We start from the raw sequence: 18,318 nt of genomic DNA on the forward strand, positions 1-18,318 counted from the left end.
CACACACACACACACACACACCCTGCGCGTGTCGTGTCCTGTGCGCGTGCGTCGTGTCGTGTCGTGTCGTGTCGTGTCGTGTCTCACGCGTGGGCGCAGGCTGAGCGAGCTGACGGGCCACGAGGGCGCGGGCCTGTCGAGCGTGAAGACGATCGGGGCCTACTGGACGCTGCTGGCCGGCGTGGTGCCGTCCGAGCGGCTGGCCCGGTTCGTGTGGCACCTCGACAACGAGGCCGAGTTCAAGACCCCGCACCGCGTGCCGTCCCTCAGCCGCGACCACCCGCACTTCTCCGAGTACGGCCACTACTGGCTCGGCAGCGTGTGGCCTCCCACCAACTACATGGTTCGTTTCCATGCGCGTGTCGTGTCGCTGGTCGTGTCGTGTCGTGTCGTGTCGCTGGTCGTGTCGTGTCGTGCGTGCGTGTGCGTGTGCCGCGATTCACGAGCTAACATCGATCGTGTGTGCGTGTGCGCGCGAAGGTGTTGCGCGGCCTCACGAAGAACGGGCAGGACGACCTGGCCCACGACATAGCGGCCAACCACCATGCGACGGTGGTCGAGGTCTATCGGGAGAGCGGCACCGTCTGGGAGAACTACAGCCCCGCACGGGCCGCTCCCGGCGCCCCCGCACGAGAGTAAACCCCCCCCATCGCCACGCGGCACGCAACCGCACACGACTGACACACGACACGCACCACCGCACACGCACGCACCACCGCACGCAGGAATTTTGTGGGCTGGAGCGGCCTGGGCCCTATTGCCATCTTCCTCGAGTACGTGATCGGCCTCCGGCCTGACGTCGAAAAGGGTACCTTCCCCGCTTCTCCACAACCTTCGCGTGTTAGCGACTCGCAACACGCGCGCGTGTGCCGTGTGTCATGCGTGTGTGCCGTGTGTCATGCTGTCTCTGTGCGCGTGCGCGAAGGGGTGCTGGTGTGGGACGTGCGGCAGCTGGAGGCACACGGCGTGGCGCGGTATCCGTTCGGCCGCGACGGGTGGCTCGACCTCGCGTGCGACGAACGGGCCTCGGCGGAGGACCGGCCCGTGGTCCGCGTCGAGAGCTCCGTCGCCCTCCAGCTCGAGCTGCGGTGGGGCCCGCCCGCCCGCCCACGCGTCGAGCTCATCGCCATCCACCCAACCGCCGCCGCATGGCACAATCAGTAAACGCGCTGCGTACTTCGTAATCATCACCAGAAGTGCATTCAAAAGTTTCATTATTGCACTTGCTCATAAATAGCCACGTTGTGTGTGCGTGTGCGGTTTCACAAGTCCATCGAACAGCACCAGGCCGGCACGATCGTGGCCGTGCCTGCACGACACACAGGACCAAGACACATTGTTCAGCGTAAGGAGCTATGATTGTGGCGGCATGCTGTGTCGTGTCGTTGGTCGTGTCGTGTCGTGTGTTGCGTACCGTCTCGCCAGCCGATGGCGGGGAAAATAGGGGTGCCCGTGGGCAGGTCGGTGTAGGCCGGCCCCATGGACTTGCCTGTGCACGTGGCGCGTCGTCGTCGTCAGCCGAGTCTATCGAATGCCCCCAACCACCACCCACAAGGCGCATTGCATTGCACGGCACGGCACGACACTGCACAGCACGCGTACCGTTCTTGAAGAAGGAGAGGTGGCCCTGTTCGAGGTCGAGCAGCACCCCGATGTGGTCGCCCACGCCGTACACCTCACCGTACGCCGTGCGCACGCCGCCACTAACGCCGCGACACACACAACGCACGCGGTCAGTTGGAGCACACAACGCACACGCGGTCAGTTGGAGCACACGACACACGCACTACCGCACACGACACGACACACGACACCAGAGAGTGCTGCGCACCGTTTGCGCTGGGCGACGGCCTCGTAGGCCCAGGCGTCCGTCGACGCCGCGAGGTAATTGTCGAGCTGCGTGGAGGGGAGGGACTTGAGCACGACCCCCACCGAGAACTCCTGCCCGTTGACCTTGATCTCCCAGTAGTGCTTGCCCGTCGAGAAGCCCGTCGACCCGATCGCCAGCGAGTACCACCCGGCCTTGACCTTGCGCGCCGTCCGGCCCTGGTCCTGCAATCGCGTGGCCGTTCAGTGTGTGTCTCGTGTCGTGTGCCGTGGTGCGTGTCGTCGTGTCGTGTGCCGTGGTGCGTGTCGTGTCGTGTCGTGTGCGGTTGTCGTGTGCGGTACCTCGATCTGGATGTTCTGGCCGTGCCAGGAGGGATCCCAGAGGAAGTAGGTGTGGTACTTGCGTCGCCGCAGCCGCGGGTTTTTCTGGTCCTCTTCGACCAGCAGCGAAGACGAAGAAGAAGAGGAGAAAGAGGCGGCGGCGGAGAGGGCCGCGTCCCCGACGTCGGGGCTCTCCCCATCGGCCACCACCCCGTCCCGCAGCAGCACGTGGTGCCTGAACGCCTCATAGAGCAGCTCGGCCGGCACCAGCCCCGTCTTTTCCGCCTCCTCGAGACCTACACGACACACGACACACGACACACGACACACACGACACACGCACGACGACGGTGTGAGGAACTGAAGGGGGTTCGTGTGGTGACGTGTGAAGGCACCTTGGGGCGACATCATGGGGAAGCGGATGTGGGCCATGAGCGACGCCAGGCGGCGGCGCAGGGCGTCGGTGAGGGCCGGCGAGGTGGCGGACGGCAACGACAACGACGACGACGATGAGGAAGAGGAGGAGGAGGAAGAAGAAGACAATGAAGATGAAGAGGAGGAGGAAGATGAAGGTGACGAGGGGACGAGGTCGGGCTGTTCGCGAGCGAGGGCTGCGCGGCCCCAGTCGACGAGGGCCAGGAAGAGCATGTACTCGTCGCCGACGGACAGGCGGTCGCTCTTGAGGACCTCGGCGAGCACGGCCTCGGGCAGCTGGCGGAAGCCGGCCCGGTTGTGCTTGAGCAGCTTGGAGAAGTGCTCCTCGATGAAGTAGAGACACTCGATCGAGATCTGCTGCTTGTGCTTCGTGTAGGTCTCGGCGAACAGGTCGAACGCGTTCTCGTGCGAGATCACCTTACGCACGTACCTCTGCACATCACACCACGAATGCGTGTAGAGAGAGTTGAGATGAGATGATTATTTCATACTTCATTCGATTTATCATTCTTGTAAATGGAGTTGACTGATTGTTAATTGGAGGATTAAAGAAATAAATATAATTATAGAATGATAATGAATGAAAAGCAAAAAGTCAAGGGCGAGGCGCACGTCGAGACAGACGCCAGCGAGGCCTGGCACGTCGAAACGCTCGGCGAGCTCGAGAAGTTGGAGGCCCGCATCGGTGGAGAGGCCACTACCCGCGTGCAGCGCCCCCGAGTAGACGAAACGCAACAGCATCTTGAACGTCTGTGGATCGACGTCGGGCAGCTCCAGCTCGGCAACCGCCCCAGCTTGTGATGAGCTCGCAGACGAGAGCAGAAGCGCGTGCAGAATGGGAGAGGCGGTGGCCAAGACGGCGCGATGCGCGGGTACTGGCTCGCGCTGCGGCCCGAGGTGGAGCACGACGTCGCTGAACCACGCCCCAGGGTCGTCGGCCAACGTGGCCAGACGCGTAGAGAGATCCAGCAGATTGCGCTCGCGCAATGCACGCTTCTTGTCCCGATCGTGGGCCGCCTTCGTTGCTGCGCCCAACGACGTAAGCGATGCCAGCGAGACTGCGTCAAGGCGCTGCTCCCCTCCTTGTTCATCCATCATCATCGACCTTGTGTTGTTGCCTTGCGTCAATCTCTGAAAAATGCTATTGTTTTATGTCGACAAGGCGGAATAAAAGAGGGAAATATCACAAAAAAAGACAAAAAAAGCCCTCATGTAGAAGACGGTCGGTCAAGTTGTTGTTGATGAAGGTTTCACACTGTGCAAGAGAGAACAAGTAAGTAGTAGTTTGTGTAGAACGTGTTGTGCTACTTGCTTACTGCTTCTCCTTCTCGGGGTCGTATTCAAAGGGCTCCGGGGGGTTGGGCTCGTCGCCCTCGTCCTCCTCCTCGGCCGTCGGGGGCTTGGCGGGCGTCACCAGCTCCACCGGCTCGCCCGCCTTGTTGTCCTTCAACAAGACGATGCCCAGCACGCTGGTCCCCTTCTTCACCGGCGTGTAGCGCTCGTCGACGTCGAACGTTATCCGCCCGAGCTGGGGGATCGTCACGCGGGCCGGGTTCGAAAGCACCTCAAAGGCCGGCTCGGGCTTCTTCTCCTCGGCCTCCTTCCTCTTCTTCTCCTTCTCTTCGGCGGCCTTCTTCTTCTTCTCCTCCTCTTCGGCCTTCTTCTTCTCCTCCTCCTCCTTCTTCTCGACGTCCATCTCGTCCGCCTTCTCCTTCTCCTTCTGTCGCTGCCTGATCTTGGCCTTCTTGGTGACGGAGAGCTCGGCCGTGCGCAGCTTCTGGGGCGTCTTGACGACGGGCGGCTGCACCTTGGGCGGGTAGGCAAAGTGGGAGGGCGGGGCGTTGCTCTTGAACTGGAAGACGGGCATCTTGAGGTCGTCGTTGAGGCCGATGACGGCGGTCGGGGTGAAGCTGAGGCAGAGGAAGTGGGCCAGCGGGTGCCAGTACCAGTACTGGGTGAAGAGGGCGAGGCCGACGATGGCCGGGATGTCGGTGTGGCCGGCGACGGACTGGGGCCGGATGGTGCAGTTGCGGCCGCCGCAGTCGATGATGCCCGACGCGAGGCAGGCGCCGAACTTGGCCATGATGTCCTCGTGCTTGTCGGACACCTTCTCGGCAAAGAGCTTGCGCACCTTCTCCACGCGCGGCTCCTGCGCCTTGGAGGTCTGCACCAGCACCATGGCCAGCGCGATGAGCGCGCCCTGCCTCACAAAGTCCACCGGGTCGTTGGCCAGGGGCTCCAACAGATCAACAGCGGCCTGATCGCAAGAAAAACGTCAGCAATGAATGCATGTGTGTGTGTGCGTGCGTGTGTGTTTGTGTGTGTGTGTGTGTGTGTGTGTGTGGTGCGTGCGTGCGTGCGTGCGTGGTGATTGTCGCATGTGATGGTACCTTGAGGCCGGTGCCGGCGCAGGAGATACCGACGGCGAGGGTGGCGCCGTAGCGGACGTGCGGGTTATAGCTCTCGGCGAGGAGAGACACGAGCTTGGGGCACTGCTCGGGCTGCTTGAAGAGCAGGAAGCCCAGGGCGATGACGGCCGCGCGACGCACGTCGTTCGACACGTCGCTCACGGCCACGTGGAGCAGACGGCGGATGGCGGCGTTGTTGGCCGTTCCGCAGTAGGCCAGCGCGATGGTGTACATGGCGCCGTACCTGAGGATGGGGTCCTTGTCGAGGGTGAGCTGCTCGATGAGGGTGTCGGCCTCCTCCTCGCGGCCGCACATGACGAGCGCGATACCGATGGCCAGACCACGGATGATCTTCTCGTGCTGGGTGTCGTGCGCGTAGGCCAGCATGTCCTCGAGCGCCTGGTCCGAGGCCGAGCCGAGCATCAGCAGGCCCATGGCGATACCGGCAGCCTCGCCCGCGACGGCGCTGTCAGTGTACAGGACGTTCTTGAGGTCCTCGAAGATCTCTGTTCACAGTGGGGTGGGAGGAGGCTTGAGTTGCTTGTCGTCGCGTGGATGAATGAAAGGCGAGGAATGTGCAGCTAACGCACCAGTGTTCTGGGTGGCCATCGCGGCAACGCCGAGGCCGAGGCAAGCGCCGTGCTGGACGATCTCGTTGGTGCCCGCGTTCAGCAGAGCCTTCTTGAGCTCGGTGGTGATCTCGTCGCCGTGGTTGGCGTGGATGAGACCAAGCGCAAAGAGCGCACCTCCCTCGGAGTAGGGCGACGACGCCGCAGACTGATCATCATCAACACCATCGAAGAATTTGAATTAGTGTCCAGTTCCACCACCGAACCATAAAGGGCACGGGTACTGTGTGGGAGGGGGATGGCGCACCTGCTGGGGGAGGTAGGGAGCCAGGATGGTCATGCTCTCCTTGTGGTGGCCCTTCTGGATGACACCCAAGCTGGCCGTGGCGGTGAACTTGGACCAGTTGGTGGCACGAGCGAGCCACTCGAGGTGGTCGCGCAGGAAGAAGTCGTTGGTGGTGCCGGCCTGGGCGAACCCGTGGCAAATGATGATCGAGGAATAGACCACAGAGCTGCGGGACTCCATCGCCGCCTGCCCACACGGGGAAGAAGAGGGTGTGAGCTCAAATAACTCAAATTCCAAACCACGGCGCCCACTTTGCATTGCAGCGGCGGAGGAATGCGAATAATGTACCTTGATGTTCTTCAGCACAAGCTTGTCTGTGTGATTGTTGCGGTGCAAGAACTCGAGGAAGAGGTTGATCGAGGTGGTGCCCGAGAGGATGGCTTTCATGTTGTCCACGCGGGAGGCGGGCTGGTGTTCAAGCGCAGATGATAAGGAGAGCACGATCAGCCAATCTGTGAAATGGCGCACGTGCGAGAGAGAGACATGTCGCGCAGTGTTGCACACGTACCGGCTTGACGTCACCCTTCTCTTCCTGCATGGGGTCCGAGCCGCTCGAGGAGGAGGCGCCCTTCTCCTCCTTCTTCTTGACCATTTCGTTGTAGTACTCCTGGATGCGTGCCTGCTCGGCATCGGCCTCGACACCCGAGCCGATGGCCTTGCGCACCTCACCGCGGAACTGCTGCGAGGCGTTGTGCACGAGGTCGAACGCGATCTGGTACGCGACGAGCAGCTCGTCCTGCACAAAATGACGATTGTCGACAAGACGCGTAGTGTTAGTATGCGTTCATCAGGAGCGCATCATGGAAGAAGAAGAAGGCTCACCTCAGTGCCAGTGAGGAGTTTGGCGAGGATGTCGGACACAGCCTTGTGGTCGTCGAGGAAGATGAGGATCTCGCAGATTCGAATCCAGTCGGGGGTGGCCAGTTCTCTGTACAGCTTCACCAAGATCCTCAGAACCACTTGTCTGAAGTCGCGGCTGATGACGTCCATGCAGATCTTGAAGCAGTAGTTGAGCATGTCCGCCACTTGGCCCGATTTCTTGATCGTCTCCTCTATCCTGTCCACCCGCCTCGATTCCAACGCGATGCCCAGCGCGTACTTGTACTCGCCCATGTCGTAGCTTCGATCAAACACAGTGTCGACCAGCTTCTCGAGGTCCTTGATCGGCACCTCCTGCTCTTTTGTTTCATGCTCCACCCTCTGCCTGATGTACTCATCGATGCACTTGGCTGCGCGCGTAGCGTGTGGATGATGGTGAGATTGGCGCTTTGCCACACTGCGATCTGCAGATCTGTAGCGCTACCGTGGGGGGGGGGCGTACAGGTGAGCGTTCTGACGAATTCAGAGTCCTCTTCGATGTTGAAGAGCTTGCCAGCCGACAGAGCATAGATCATGGCCGACTTGAATGAGCCGATGTGATAGTAGACCTTGGAGGCCACCAACGCAGCGAGCTCTCTGGCCTCGAAGCTCTCACTCTCATTCAGCACCTCACTGTGCACAAAAAATGGGGCCGCTAAGATCTCTGCTCTGGATCCAGTGCAAAAGATTGTGGAGTTAAGCAGGCGTACATCTGCTGAATGTTGTCCGAAATCTCAGGCCAGAACTCATCCACGATGTTATCGAGCTTCTCGAGAGCGTAGATCTTGAGCTTGGGCTCGGTTTCTTCGAGCAGAGCGAGCAAGCCGCTGGCTGATGTAAGTCCAGTGGCCATCTTCAGTTCTTTTCTATTGATGCGTCTCTATGCGCAGTGCTTTTTGTCTCTTTTCTGAGGATCGCCTCGATCTATCTTCTTCGCTTGGCTGGACCGCCAGCACGTCCAGCAAAACTCTGCGTGGGTCAGCACCTGTCGACATTAATCGAGAGAAAATGAGCTCGCTTAGGGAAAATATAAAGGAAATTACAAACAAGCAGGCACATGAACGCTGTTGCCGATGCACCTCGCACGTCCCAACAACGATGAGTCTCTGACGAAGAAGAGTGGAGCGGATAAGAAGAGTAGATGTGATACAGCGTTTGTTTTTTTCATGTTGCGCAAAGCCAGTGCAGCCATCTGTACAGGTTTGTGGAAAGGAAACACGACGTGGTGCTTACTCCTCAAGGGTTCGCTCGACGCAGGCTCGCACGCGCTTGTTGTACTCCTTCTTGTCGCTCACAAAGAGGCGAGCGGCCTCCGGGTTGGCCGGGCTGTCCGGGTTGGGGTCGGTGAACAGGCTCGTGATGCTCGTCAGCAGGCTCGCCACCGAGTAGACCTGGTGACCACACAACAGCAGTGATCGTGATCACACCACGATCGTGGTGCACCGCTGTGAGCAATCAAGCATAAACGGACTCACACAAACAAGGCTGTGCGAAAAGCAGCGAGACGTACAGGGGTCCATTTGTCTTGAATGATATCAAGACACAAGCTGCCATCACCAAACACTGAGCAAGAGTGGTCGATTAGTTGGGCAAGCTGTTGTCGGAGCGAAGCCAAACGACGAAGGAGACGTCAATGAGTCCAGGCATACCATTTGGATGGTAGACGGTCTGCATGAACTTGACCTTGGGCGGCTTCTGCGGGTATTCTTCAGAGAATACCAACTTCAACTGAAACACGCCGCCTGACTCAAGTAACGACCATGCAAGCACATGACGGTAAGCAAGTGGTGCCAAAGCGTCCACGTGCGCTCGGTGCCAAAGGAGTGAAGAGCGAGAGCGAAAGGCCTGAGCTCATGCGAGTGTGTACCTTCCCACGCTGTCTCGTAGGGTCCGAAGAGGGTCGCGTTCCCTGCACAGTCGGTAGCGCAAGATTGTGAGCTGCACTGCACCAGGGTGCTCGTGTTGTTTAGGACTGAAATGCCAGATAAATGGGGGAAGTACAAACAAACAGATTATCCTCATTCACGGGTCCAGCGTTGAAGCCCTGTGGCCATGCAGAACGAAGGAGCGTGAGACAAGGATGGAATGGGGCAAGCACCTTGAATCTGAGATGCGAAAAAGAGGAAAGAGTAGAGAAGTCACAACGTTACCTCATCTTGGCAGCCCTTGAGATCGCTCAGCAGGCGCAGCACAGCCGCTGTGGGTCCTGATCGATTCATGGCAGCGAAGTGGCGTGGAAATTTGGATTTTGGTGAATCTGATTGCGACGCGATTGTTGTGGTGCAGGCAAGCGGAAGCGCTGAAAAAAGTCACTTTCGAAACCATGAAAAATCAAGCTGCGGGTTCCAGGGCCGATTTACGGAAATGCAGAGAACGTAGGCGGAAATTCGAAAATATGCGAAACACGCTGCGATCAACTCCGTTCGAGGAAGTGCGTCGTGTAGCGTCTGCCTCCGGGCCGCCTTTTTTTGATCGCCAGCACCCGAATCACACAAGCAGACGAACGTCGCGCCACACATCATAATGCTCCGCACTGCTGCTCCCCACGCCCGCGTCGCTGTGCGCGGCAGCTCCCGTTCTGCCTCCTCGCTGAGGCTCTATGCCAGCGTCGCCGGAAAGGAGATCAAATTCGGCAGCGAGGCCCGCTCGCTCATGCTGCGCGGTGTTGATTCGCTCACTGATGCCGTTCAGACCACCCTCGGCCCCAAGGTACGCACTAGTGGCCCAAAATCCTCATTTATTCACGCACGATCAGAAATTTTAATTCTCATCCTTACGCATTTTCATCTGCCACGCACAGGGTCGCAACGTGGTGCTCGAGCAGAGCTTCGGCGCGCCCAAGATCACCAAGGATGGTGTCACCGTGGCCAAGCACATCGAGTTCAAGGACAAGTACATGAACATGGGTGCGCAGTTGGTGCGCGGCGTTGCCAGCAAGGCCAACGACGTGGCCGGTGATGGTACCACTACTGCCACCGTGCTCGCTCGCGCCATCTTCTCCGAAGGCACCAAGGTGGTCGCTGCCGGCATGAACCCCATGGACGTCAAGCGTGGCGTCGATCAGGCCGTCAGCATCGTCGTGGGCGAACTGAAGAAGCTCGCCAAGAAGGTCACCACCACTGAGGAGATCAGGCAGGTCGCCACCCTGTCCGCCAACTCGGATGACTCCATCGGTTCCCTCATCGCCACCGCCATGGAGAAGGTCGGCTCGCAGGGCGTCATCACCGTCACTGTACGTCACTGGCCATCTCATCATCTCATCTTCGATTTTCTCATTTCGAGGAAGCGATCAAGGGTTGTGGCGCGATTTTTTTCTTTCGATATGACACAATCACTCACTCCATCTCTTGTTATTGCCCAACACAGGATGGCAAGACTCTTGAGAATGAGGTCGAGGTGATCGAGGGCATGAAGTTCGATCAGGGCTACATCTCGCGTTACTTCGTCACTGACCCCAAGACCCAGAAGTGCGAGTACGAGGACGCCCTGTTCCTCCTCACCGACGGCAAGATCTCCTCCATCCACTCCCTTCTGCCCTGCCTCGAGGAGGTGAGCCGCGAGCACAAGAAGCTCGTCATCATCTCCGACAACGTCGAGGGCGAGGCCCTGGCCACCCTCATCATCAACAAGATGCGCGGCCTGCCTGTCGTCGCCGTCAAGGCCCCCGGCTTCGGTGACAACCGCAAGAACAACCTCCAGGACATTGCCGTCCTCACCGGCGCCACCGTCGTGAGCGAGGAGATGGGCCTCAAGCTCGAGAACTTCGAGCGCAGCTGGCTCGGTTCGTCCAAGAAGGTCATCATCTCGTCCGACGACACCATCATCATGGACGGCGGCGGTAACTCGGAGAACATCAAGGAGCGCTGCGAGCAGATCACCGAGGCCCTCCAGCGCACCACCTCCAGCTACGAGCAGGAGAAGCTGCGCGAGCGTCTGGCCAAGCTCTCCAGCGGCGTGGCCGTGCTCAAGGTGGGCGGCGCCACCGAGGTCGAGGTCAGCGAGCGCAAGGACCGCATCACCGACGCTCTGAGCGCCACCCGCGCTGCCGTCGAGGAGGGTATCGTGCCCGGCGGCGGCGTCGCCCTGCTCCACGCCTCCAAGGCCCTCGAGGGCGTCACCGGCGCCAACGCCGACCAGACCAGCGGCATCCAGCTCGTCGCCAGGGCCATCCGCATCCCCGCCCGCACCATCGCCACCAACGCCGGCAAGGAGGGCGGCGTCATCGTCGAGAAGATCCTCCAGTCCACCGACGCCCACTGGGGCTACAACGCTCAGACCGACGAGTACGGCGACATGTTCAAGGCCGGCATCATCGACCCCGTCAAGGTCGTCCGCACCGCCATCGACGCTGCCGCCAGCGTCTCCTCGCTCATGACCACCACCGAGGCCATCGTCGTCGAGCTCCCCAAGGAGTCCTCCATGCCCGCTGCCCCCGGTATGGGCGGCATGGGTGGCATGGGCGGCGACATGTTCTAAGCCAACCCACCCCACCTGACCCCGACCCCCCGACCTGGAGAGCGAGAGCTAGCGACCCCAGCAGCCGATCGAAGAAGTAGAAGAGGAAGACCGGAGGAAGAGGAGGAGGAAGGAGAGGAAGACAGAGGAGAGGAGAGCCACACGACCGACCGCCGCAGCCTTGCTATGCATACCCGCCGCCCAGCCACCGTGGTCGCAGGGCGATGACCCGCCTCTTCCTTCTTCTTTCATCATCATCACCATCATCACCATCATTTTTCCCCGCTCGCCGAGTGAAGAGAGTTCCCGTTCAACCTCACGTGTCGTGTGTATCTTCTTCCTCTCCTACCCAACACAGCTGCCTCGTTGTTCGTGTGCTGCCTCCACGTCACCTGGTTATGTAGTGCTACATTTTCGGTCTTCTTCTGCTCCTGTACAGGTGGTTCAGCTGCGCCACCTTCTTGTGTGCAGTGATGTGTGTTTCTACTTCTTCTTTCATGTTCGCCTGAGTGCTTCTTGTCTAGCCGTCTCGCTGTTTTTCCAGCCTGAACAGCTCCTGCTCTGCCCACCCCTTGTCGCTATAACACTTGCGTAGCGCCTCCAGCTCTACTCCCACCCCAACCATGAGCAACCAAGAAGAACAACAAGAAGGTGCCATGATGGTGTTGTACCTGTGACCGGCACCCAGGCCACCTCCTCAGGGCAGTTGTTGACGGGCTCGTGCTGGGGCGCGTTCGCATAGGAGTACCTCCCCGAGCTGTCGCGTAGCCGCTGCTCGTGGCCCGACGCCACCCACGCCCCCGCGCCCATGGCCACCACCCCCAGGACGATCATGAGCGCCACCAGGCTCACCCAACCCACCTCGTCGAAGGCGCGGCCGCTCACGACGGTCCGAATCGATGATGACGAGGTCTCGGGGCTCGAGAAGGAGACTCGCCGCGGGCGGCCGCCCGAGGAGAGGCGCCCAGGAGGGGGCTGGCGCCGGCCGGAGTGGGCGGGGCCTCGCCCACCTCCTGGATGAAGGTGGGCGGCTGGGGCGAGGGGGCGGAAGCCCTGTGTCGCTTACGCGTTTCCATGAAGGGCAGGCCGTGGTTGGTGTTGAGCTGATACGTTTTGCGAGGCGAACACAAGAACCTGGTGAAGGATGGGAGATGGGGGTAGATGACGTGTAAATCAAACTTCTCTTCTTTGTTTTTTGGGTGACGCTAGCTTCGTCACAAAAAAGGAAGTTGGCCAAAAGAAGAGATCAGCCAGCTCAAACCATGAAAGCCAAAGAAGCTGCAACAAAGCTTGGGTTACAATGCAATTCACTTGAGGAGTCTGTTAGGTCTGCTCAGCAGACGAGAAGGAAACCTGTTGGGCTGAGCTCCACCATTTATGTAATTAGCTGTGCGCGGTGGAGGTGATGATGTACAATTCGATGTGGGCCGATAGCTGGCTGATGTCGGTCGGACCCATGAAGGCCTCCAGCGGCACCACAGCCGCGCGCAGGCCATACTCGCGCAGCAGCGCTCCTATGTTTCTGTTCTCGCTGATGCCCCGTCCCACGTCATCATCACCACCATCATCATTGTCACCACACCACAACCGTCGTCAGCGGCATGTCGGGAGCTTACCTGCGTTCGTGGTGGGTCATGAGCAGAAAGGACATCGGGTCGCGCCCCAGGAGGTAGCTCACGCTGGCCACGAAGTCCTCGAACTCTGGAGCCATCGCACGCCATGAGATGTGAGAGCGTGTTGTGCGTGTGCGGTTGTGCGGTGGTGCGTGTGCGGTTAGCGACACGTGCGTGTGCATGTGTGTGTGCGTGCGTGTGCGTGTGGCGTGTGCGGTGGCGGGTTCGTACGGGAGGAGTCGTAGAGGCAGTCGGCAGCGAGGAGCACCTCGGGCGGCGGCGTGTGGGGGTCCATCAGGAAGGCCGGCAGGCGGCCCCACGTGAACCCCCGCACGCGGTACCTACCGCTGCCGCTGTCGTCGAGGCTCTGCGCTACGGAGCTGCGGAGGCGATCCAGCACCGGGCGGGCCTCCTCGGCGTCGGTGAACACCACCTCGGCCGCGCCCGCTTCGGCGGCCGCCATGCCGCAAGTACCCACCCCGCTGCCCAGCTGTTTGTTGCCCCCCCCCCTCTGCAACCATCAGCTCAAGGCCACGCCAGTAAAGGCCTGCACCGGCCAAAGAAAGAAGGGTGGAGCACTGGACCTCAAGTACGCGGCGGCCTCGCACGAATGCGGGGTTGCTGCAGAGGAAGGTCTTGAGCACCACGGCCGATGGCCACTCGTGCTGCCCCGTCTCTGTGCCCATGCACTCCCCAGAGCGTCTTCCTCTTCCATGCCGCAAAAAATAAAATAATATAGAAATAGAAATAATCAAAAACATCATTTGGTAGCGAAAGTCGTTCGTAGAAGTTCTGACAGCACTGCTCACAATCATGATGGCCTCTTGCTCTGCATTCTCGATCAACATATCAAACTGCTCCTGGTCCTACACTGTAGGAGGCGCCTCAGGCGGACCGGAGCGCCAGGTTCCGGCCTGTCACCAAAGGGGAGAAAACTCCCGGTGACCACCTCGTCGTGCCGGGCTTTATCCCTGTTCTCGCCGCTGCAGGAGTTACGCGAGATCTTCTCGTTCTGCCCCGGCACCCGTGTAGGCAACAACCGTCCGTACCTTGGTTCGCCCTCCGTTCAATCCTTCCAGTTGTTTCTTTTCTTCACATTTCCTGATTATAAACATCCCGTAAACTGATTTACATTTTGTCAATCTTTGAAACAATTAGGAAGATTTTGTCGTTACTCTTGTATTACCCCTTGTATTATTGGTTTTTATTCGTATTTATTCATCGTGTTCGTTTATAATATGTTCTTTTGTTTATGGCTGACACAAACGCTACAATAATAATTAATAATAATTATTAATATTAATTATTATACAGTTGGGAGAGGCTAGCCAGAGAGATAGAATGACCATGTGGGAGGACGTGGTGGAGCTGAGGTGGCTGGAGCACTACGTACCGTGGCGCACGGCCCACCTGTGGGTGGCCGACCACCCCGAGGTGCCCGTGCTCCTGAGCGTGGCCTACCTCGTCGGCGTGTTCAGCATCAAGCACGCCATGCGCGACCGCCCGGCCTTCGAGCTCAAGACGCCGCTCCTCCTCTGGAATGTGCTGCTCGCCGTCTTCTCCCTCTTCGGCTCCCTCGCCACCGTGCCCCACATCATCCGCGTCGTCCGCCAGCACGGCATCACCTACGACATGTGCACCTTTGACTCAGAGGTGCGTGTGTTGTGTCGTGTGTTGTGTCGTGTGTCGTGTGTGTGTCGTGTGTGTCGTGTGCGTGCGGTGCTGACAGGTGTGTGGAATGTGTGGAATGCGTGTGGAATGCGCAGAGTATGAACCCGTGGATTTTGCTGTTCGGGCTGAGCAAGATCCCAGAGCTGCTGGACACGTTCTTCATCGTGCTGCGCAAGCGGCCGCTCATCTTCCTGCACTACTACCACCACGTGGTCACGCTCCTCTACTGCTGGCACGGGCTCGGGCTGCAGGCGCCCAACGGCGGCTGGTTCGCGGCGATGAACCTGGTGATCCACACCCTCATGTACGCCTACTACGCGGCGTGCGCCTACGGCGTCCGCTTTGGCGTGGCGACGCGCCAGTCGATCACCACCCTGCAGATCCTGCAGATGGTGCTGGGCATCGCCATCGTGGTGCACAACCTGGTGGCCTGCAACACGCTCCCGACCAACTACATCTTTGGCCTCGTCATGTACGTCAGCTACGTCGTGCTCTTCACCAAGCTCTACATCGACTCCTACGTCAAGAAGGCGAACAGGCGGACGAAGCAACCCACGACCGCGGCCGACCCCACCAGGAAGACCAAGAAGGCAGACTAAATGTACTGTAACGGCTAAAGAAGAAGACCTTTTGTTTCTATCATTATCCGCGGGTCTGGACGAGAGGAATCACAAAAAGTTAATATTGTCTGGTCGAAACGGTTTCCGGGACGGAGCGACTTGCAGTTTCGTTTGCCGTACCTTACAGGCGTACGGAGGTGCCATGAGTTCTCCACCAATTTCACAACACATAAACTTTCTCTGCGTTTTCCAGTTTTTTGCAGACATCTCTTGTGCCGCGTCCCTTCGAGCGTAAGCGTGCCGAGTGGAAGCATTCAGAAGCTGTTGGTGGTTGAACGTTTATTTGTGACGCTCCAGTATGTTCACACAATGGACATACATGTTGACAAGCTGATGGTAGGTGAGCTGTGTCAAGGCTTGAAGGAGAAGCTGCAGAAGCTGGAACTCAGGTGTCCTGTGTGCATGGATGTAGTTTTTCATGAACACAAACATGAGCTTGCAGGGGTTAAGCTCAGGTGAGTAGGTCAGGAGGAACAGATACAAAATGCCATGGCACGCAAAGAGAAGCCTAAGCCAAGGTTGAGTGGCCCAGCCAAAGTGGATACTGGCATTATCAACAATGAAAAAGTCACCATTTGCAAGGTGGCTGGCAGCAACAGCAGCCACAACAAAGTTGAAAAAGTCCTCCTCTGAGTTGGAATCCAAACAGATGTCAATGTAGAAGGGGTTGTCTGGCGTTGCAAGGTTGGTCAGGAGGGTAAGGGAAAATGAGTCAGAGAGGTTGCCACTGTTGCACAGGATGTGTTGCTCACCAACAGGGCTGATGACTTGGGTGTGGTGAAGCTGGCACATGATGAAGTGTGACTCATCACAGAACTTGAGCTTGGCCAGGGGCAGCTGGGGGATGAGTGAGACCCACTCACAGTAATAGAGGATATTTGCAGGGGTGTACTTGAGGACTTGATGGACCACTGGCTTCTTCCATGACCATCACCAATTTGAAAAAATGCACTGGATGAAATTGCGCTTGACCAGCACACTGAGGGCTCAAAATTCATTGATGAAGTCTCCAAGCATGTGTGTGGGGTGCTCCTTTACTAGCTGCCATAGGACAGCTTGAATGGTGGCATCGTTGTCACTGAATTTTAAGCCCCTGTGGGCATAAATAAAATGAGCATTAAAAATGAGGTAAAGAAATTTGGTTGGATGGGAACGCACCAATAGATGAACCTGCCCCATGGCTGTGCATGGATCTTGAATCTTGTGCCGCCAGTAGCATGCAACATCAGGACTCTCACCAAAGGCATGTGCAGCTGCAGCATCACCAAACTGGCTGGCAAAAGCACCCAGTGCACAACAAGAAACAGACCAAAAATGACTAAATCATTCTTAATTAGAAACAAATTATTGAATCAAATAGCAATAAACTGGTGCATACTGACATCACTGGTGTGCTTGATGGAGATGCAGCTGCTGTGGCGTGTAGATGTGGAGCCAAGGCATTTTGTGGATTGATTTGTGTTGCGCCAAAAAAAATGGTGGTGTGACGAAAAAAAAGTGTTTCACAATCAAACAACCAATGATGACATTGCAATGATAATAATTTTTTCTTTACCTCGAATTTTGTTTTTCCAGGACATGCATTTGGCACTGCGCCCAACAACAAGCATTACCATGCATGCCCCAACACTGCTGGTTGATCCTGCCATGATCCTCTCCTATGATGACTTCTACACAGTCACCAATGCAGCCTGCACCTACCCCTGTGACTGGTTCTCTTTGGAGCACAACAGCCCAGGAGACCAGGAGCAGCTCTGTATGCCAGCACACACACTCAAGTGGGAGTGGGGGAAAGGCTTCAAGGCACCAAAAATGTGTATGACTTGCCACATCCCAAAGTACGAGGGCATCAAGAATGGCCCACCAGAGAAGCAGGTCAAGAAGCACATCTGTGTCCTCCAGCCTTGCAAGAGCCTCACTTCATGCTTGTCCCACCACTACCAGGAGTGTATGTACAATCCAAAAATGCCAAGTATGTTCTTGCTTTTAATGCTAATAATTCTTCAAATTCTAGGTGTCGCCCACAGCCAAGAACTCTTGTCATGCAAGCAGAAGCTCAAGGATGCTGAGGAGGTTGAGCGCCAAGCTGCAGCAGAGATGGCCCATTGGGAGGCTGTGCAGAGGAATCAGGAGAAGGCTGAACATTGCCTTGATTGTGGTAAGATTCAAGCCTTGTTGCACTCTATGGGTGAGGATGCCATGTGGGAAATCTTCAATGATTCACTCTCTGAATCATGCATGAAGTATGCTAAATGAAAGAGAGGGGCTTTTGTTGACCTCACTTCTGAGGACAACCCAATGTTGGTACGCCAATCTCTAATTGTGCCATCTGTTGAAATTATTTTGTGATCTAACTTTATTTGCTGTAAGCCTTCTAAAATCACAGAAAGCCTCAAGGCCAAGCTGGTCAAGCAGGCAGCTGGCAATGATGATGACGAGTTTGAGTCTTCCCCTGCTGGCTTCCTGGCCAGCAACACAAGTGCAGCAAGTTGGTGTCTGGTTTCATCACTCACAATGGGTGAAGTCCAGGACCACCTTCAGGCACTGCACATGGAGAAACAGTTCTCCCTTCTTGGCTGGTGTCTGTGCTCCCTGTGTGTTGCTAATCTCTCTTTTTGTTGCAGTGAACTCATTGCCCACCATGAGGAGCTCCTCTGGCAGTGCACCACCAAGGATGTGGAAGTTGAAGTCCTTGTGGACTGTGTGGAGCTTGTGCGCCATGGCCAGCTGCCCCAGTACCTGCTTGACACCCTGATGGCTGCACTTGCCCACCCACAACCAACACCTCCTTGCCCCCCTGTGGACAACAATGTCCTGCTGCCCATTCCTGGGGTGAGCGATAAATAAACACACATTTTCTAAGTATTTATTGTTGCAAAAATGATTTTATTTTTAAAAGGGCCATATATCATTTTATTAATTTAAAAAATCAAAATATATTTTGCTTCGTGCCTTCCTGTGATTGGGCACTCCTGCATATGAAAGTACGTGTGTAGTGAGCGTAAAAGTGGTGGCATGCTTGTACGCCCGCACGGTACGGCAAACGTAACTGCAACTCGCTCCGTCCCGAAAACCGTTTCGACCAGACAATAGGAAAACTCCCCGGGCAGGGTTCGAACCTGCGACCTCACGGTTAACAGCCGTGCGCTCTACCAACTAAGCTACCGAGGATTGCTACTACACTTTCTGGTTGGG

At 57.5% G+C, this 18,318-nt stretch overlaps 9 protein-coding genes across 9 annotated transcripts in view; 4 read left to right on the forward strand and 5 right to left on the reverse strand.

Moving 5' to 3' along the window:
- The window catches only part of ACA1_128470 (uncharacterized protein), a gene marked incomplete at both ends in the record, with an annotated part of 1,888 nt that extends 1,091 nt beyond the window's left edge, over positions 1 to 797 (forward strand). The window contains 3 exons of the mRNA XM_004338925.1: positions 100 to 343; positions 481 to 635; positions 726 to 797. Coding sequence (XP_004338973.1) covers positions 100 to 343; positions 481 to 635; positions 726 to 797 — 471 coding nt within the window. The remainder of the gene's footprint in view (positions 1 to 99; positions 344 to 480; positions 636 to 725) is intronic.
- Positions 798 to 1,262: 465 nt separating this feature from the next.
- Positions 1,263 to 3,681, reverse strand: ACA1_128480 (SPRY domain containing protein; the record flags this gene model as incomplete). The annotated part of the gene is made up of 7 exons (XM_004338926.1): positions 1,263 to 1,309; positions 1,415 to 1,489; positions 1,603 to 1,703; positions 1,832 to 2,052; positions 2,170 to 2,444; positions 2,544 to 3,015; positions 3,196 to 3,681. The coding sequence occupies 7 exons, from the start codon at positions 3,679 to 3,681 to the stop codon at positions 1,263 to 1,265; spliced, it is 1,677 nt and encodes a 558-aa protein (XP_004338974.1).
- A 214-nt stretch (positions 3,682 to 3,895) lies between these two features.
- ACA1_128490 (proteasome 26S subunit, nonATPase, 1, putative) lies at positions 3,896 to 7,617 on the reverse strand (the record flags this gene model as incomplete). The annotated part of the gene is made up of 9 exons (XM_004338927.1): positions 3,896 to 4,840; positions 4,974 to 5,497; positions 5,582 to 5,768; positions 5,868 to 6,092; positions 6,195 to 6,314; positions 6,415 to 6,642; positions 6,729 to 7,135; positions 7,228 to 7,397; positions 7,475 to 7,617. The coding sequence occupies 9 exons, from the start codon at positions 7,615 to 7,617 to the stop codon at positions 3,896 to 3,898; spliced, it is 2,949 nt and encodes a 982-aa protein (XP_004338975.1).
- A 376-nt stretch (positions 7,618 to 7,993) lies between these two features.
- On the reverse strand, positions 7,994 to 8,983 carry ACA1_128500 (ubiquitinconjugating enzyme E2-17 kDa, putative; the record flags this gene model as incomplete). Its single annotated transcript, XM_004338928.1, has 6 exons — positions 7,994 to 8,155; positions 8,275 to 8,327; positions 8,414 to 8,506; positions 8,632 to 8,673; positions 8,766 to 8,808; positions 8,915 to 8,983. The coding sequence occupies 6 exons, from the start codon at positions 8,981 to 8,983 to the stop codon at positions 7,994 to 7,996; spliced, it is 462 nt and encodes a 153-aa protein (XP_004338976.1).
- A 304-nt stretch (positions 8,984 to 9,287) lies between these two features.
- ACA1_128510 (chaperonin GroL, putative) lies at positions 9,288 to 11,240 on the forward strand (the record flags this gene model as incomplete). The annotated part of the gene is made up of 3 exons (XM_004338929.1): positions 9,288 to 9,473; positions 9,565 to 9,996; positions 10,131 to 11,240. 3 exons carry the CDS (start codon positions 9,288 to 9,290, stop codon positions 11,238 to 11,240), a joined length of 1,728 nt encoding a protein of 575 aa, XP_004338977.1.
- A 499-nt stretch (positions 11,241 to 11,739) lies between these two features.
- ACA1_128520 (uncharacterized protein) lies at positions 11,740 to 13,295 on the reverse strand (the record flags this gene model as incomplete). The annotated part of the gene is given in 6 exon segments (XM_004338930.1): positions 11,740 to 11,825; positions 11,891 to 12,138; positions 12,153 to 12,353; positions 12,634 to 12,750; positions 12,836 to 12,920; positions 13,064 to 13,295. 6 exon segments carry the CDS (start codon positions 13,293 to 13,295, stop codon positions 11,740 to 11,742), a joined length of 969 nt encoding a protein of 322 aa, XP_004338978.1.
- Positions 13,296 to 14,179: 884 nt separating this feature from the next.
- Positions 14,180 to 15,102, forward strand: ACA1_128530 (fatty acid elongase; the record flags this gene model as incomplete). Its single annotated transcript, XM_004338931.1, has 2 exons — positions 14,180 to 14,485; positions 14,599 to 15,102. 2 exons carry the CDS (start codon positions 14,180 to 14,182, stop codon positions 15,100 to 15,102), a joined length of 810 nt encoding a protein of 269 aa, XP_004338979.1.
- A 300-nt stretch (positions 15,103 to 15,402) lies between these two features.
- Positions 15,403 to 16,121, reverse strand: ACA1_128540 (uncharacterized protein; the record flags this gene model as incomplete). The annotated part of the gene is made up of 4 exons (XM_004338932.1): positions 15,403 to 15,517; positions 15,605 to 15,794; positions 15,876 to 15,960; positions 15,987 to 16,121. 4 exons carry the CDS (start codon positions 16,119 to 16,121, stop codon positions 15,403 to 15,405), a joined length of 525 nt encoding a protein of 174 aa, XP_004338980.1.
- A 760-nt stretch (positions 16,122 to 16,881) lies between these two features.
- Positions 16,882 to 17,379, forward strand: ACA1_128550 (uncharacterized protein; the record flags this gene model as incomplete). The annotated part of the gene is made up of 2 exons (XM_004338933.1): positions 16,882 to 17,071; positions 17,138 to 17,379. The coding sequence occupies 2 exons, from the start codon at positions 16,882 to 16,884 to the stop codon at positions 17,377 to 17,379; spliced, it is 432 nt and encodes a 143-aa protein (XP_004338981.1).
- Positions 17,380 to 18,318: the final 939 nt, after the last annotated feature.

This window comes from Acanthamoeba castellanii (genome assembly GCF_000313135.1).
Source record: "Acanthamoeba castellanii str. Neff unplaced genomic scaffold scf7180000084697, whole genome shotgun sequence".
Classification (NCBI taxonomy): domain Eukaryota; phylum Discosea; order Longamoebia; family Acanthamoebidae; genus Acanthamoeba; species Acanthamoeba castellanii.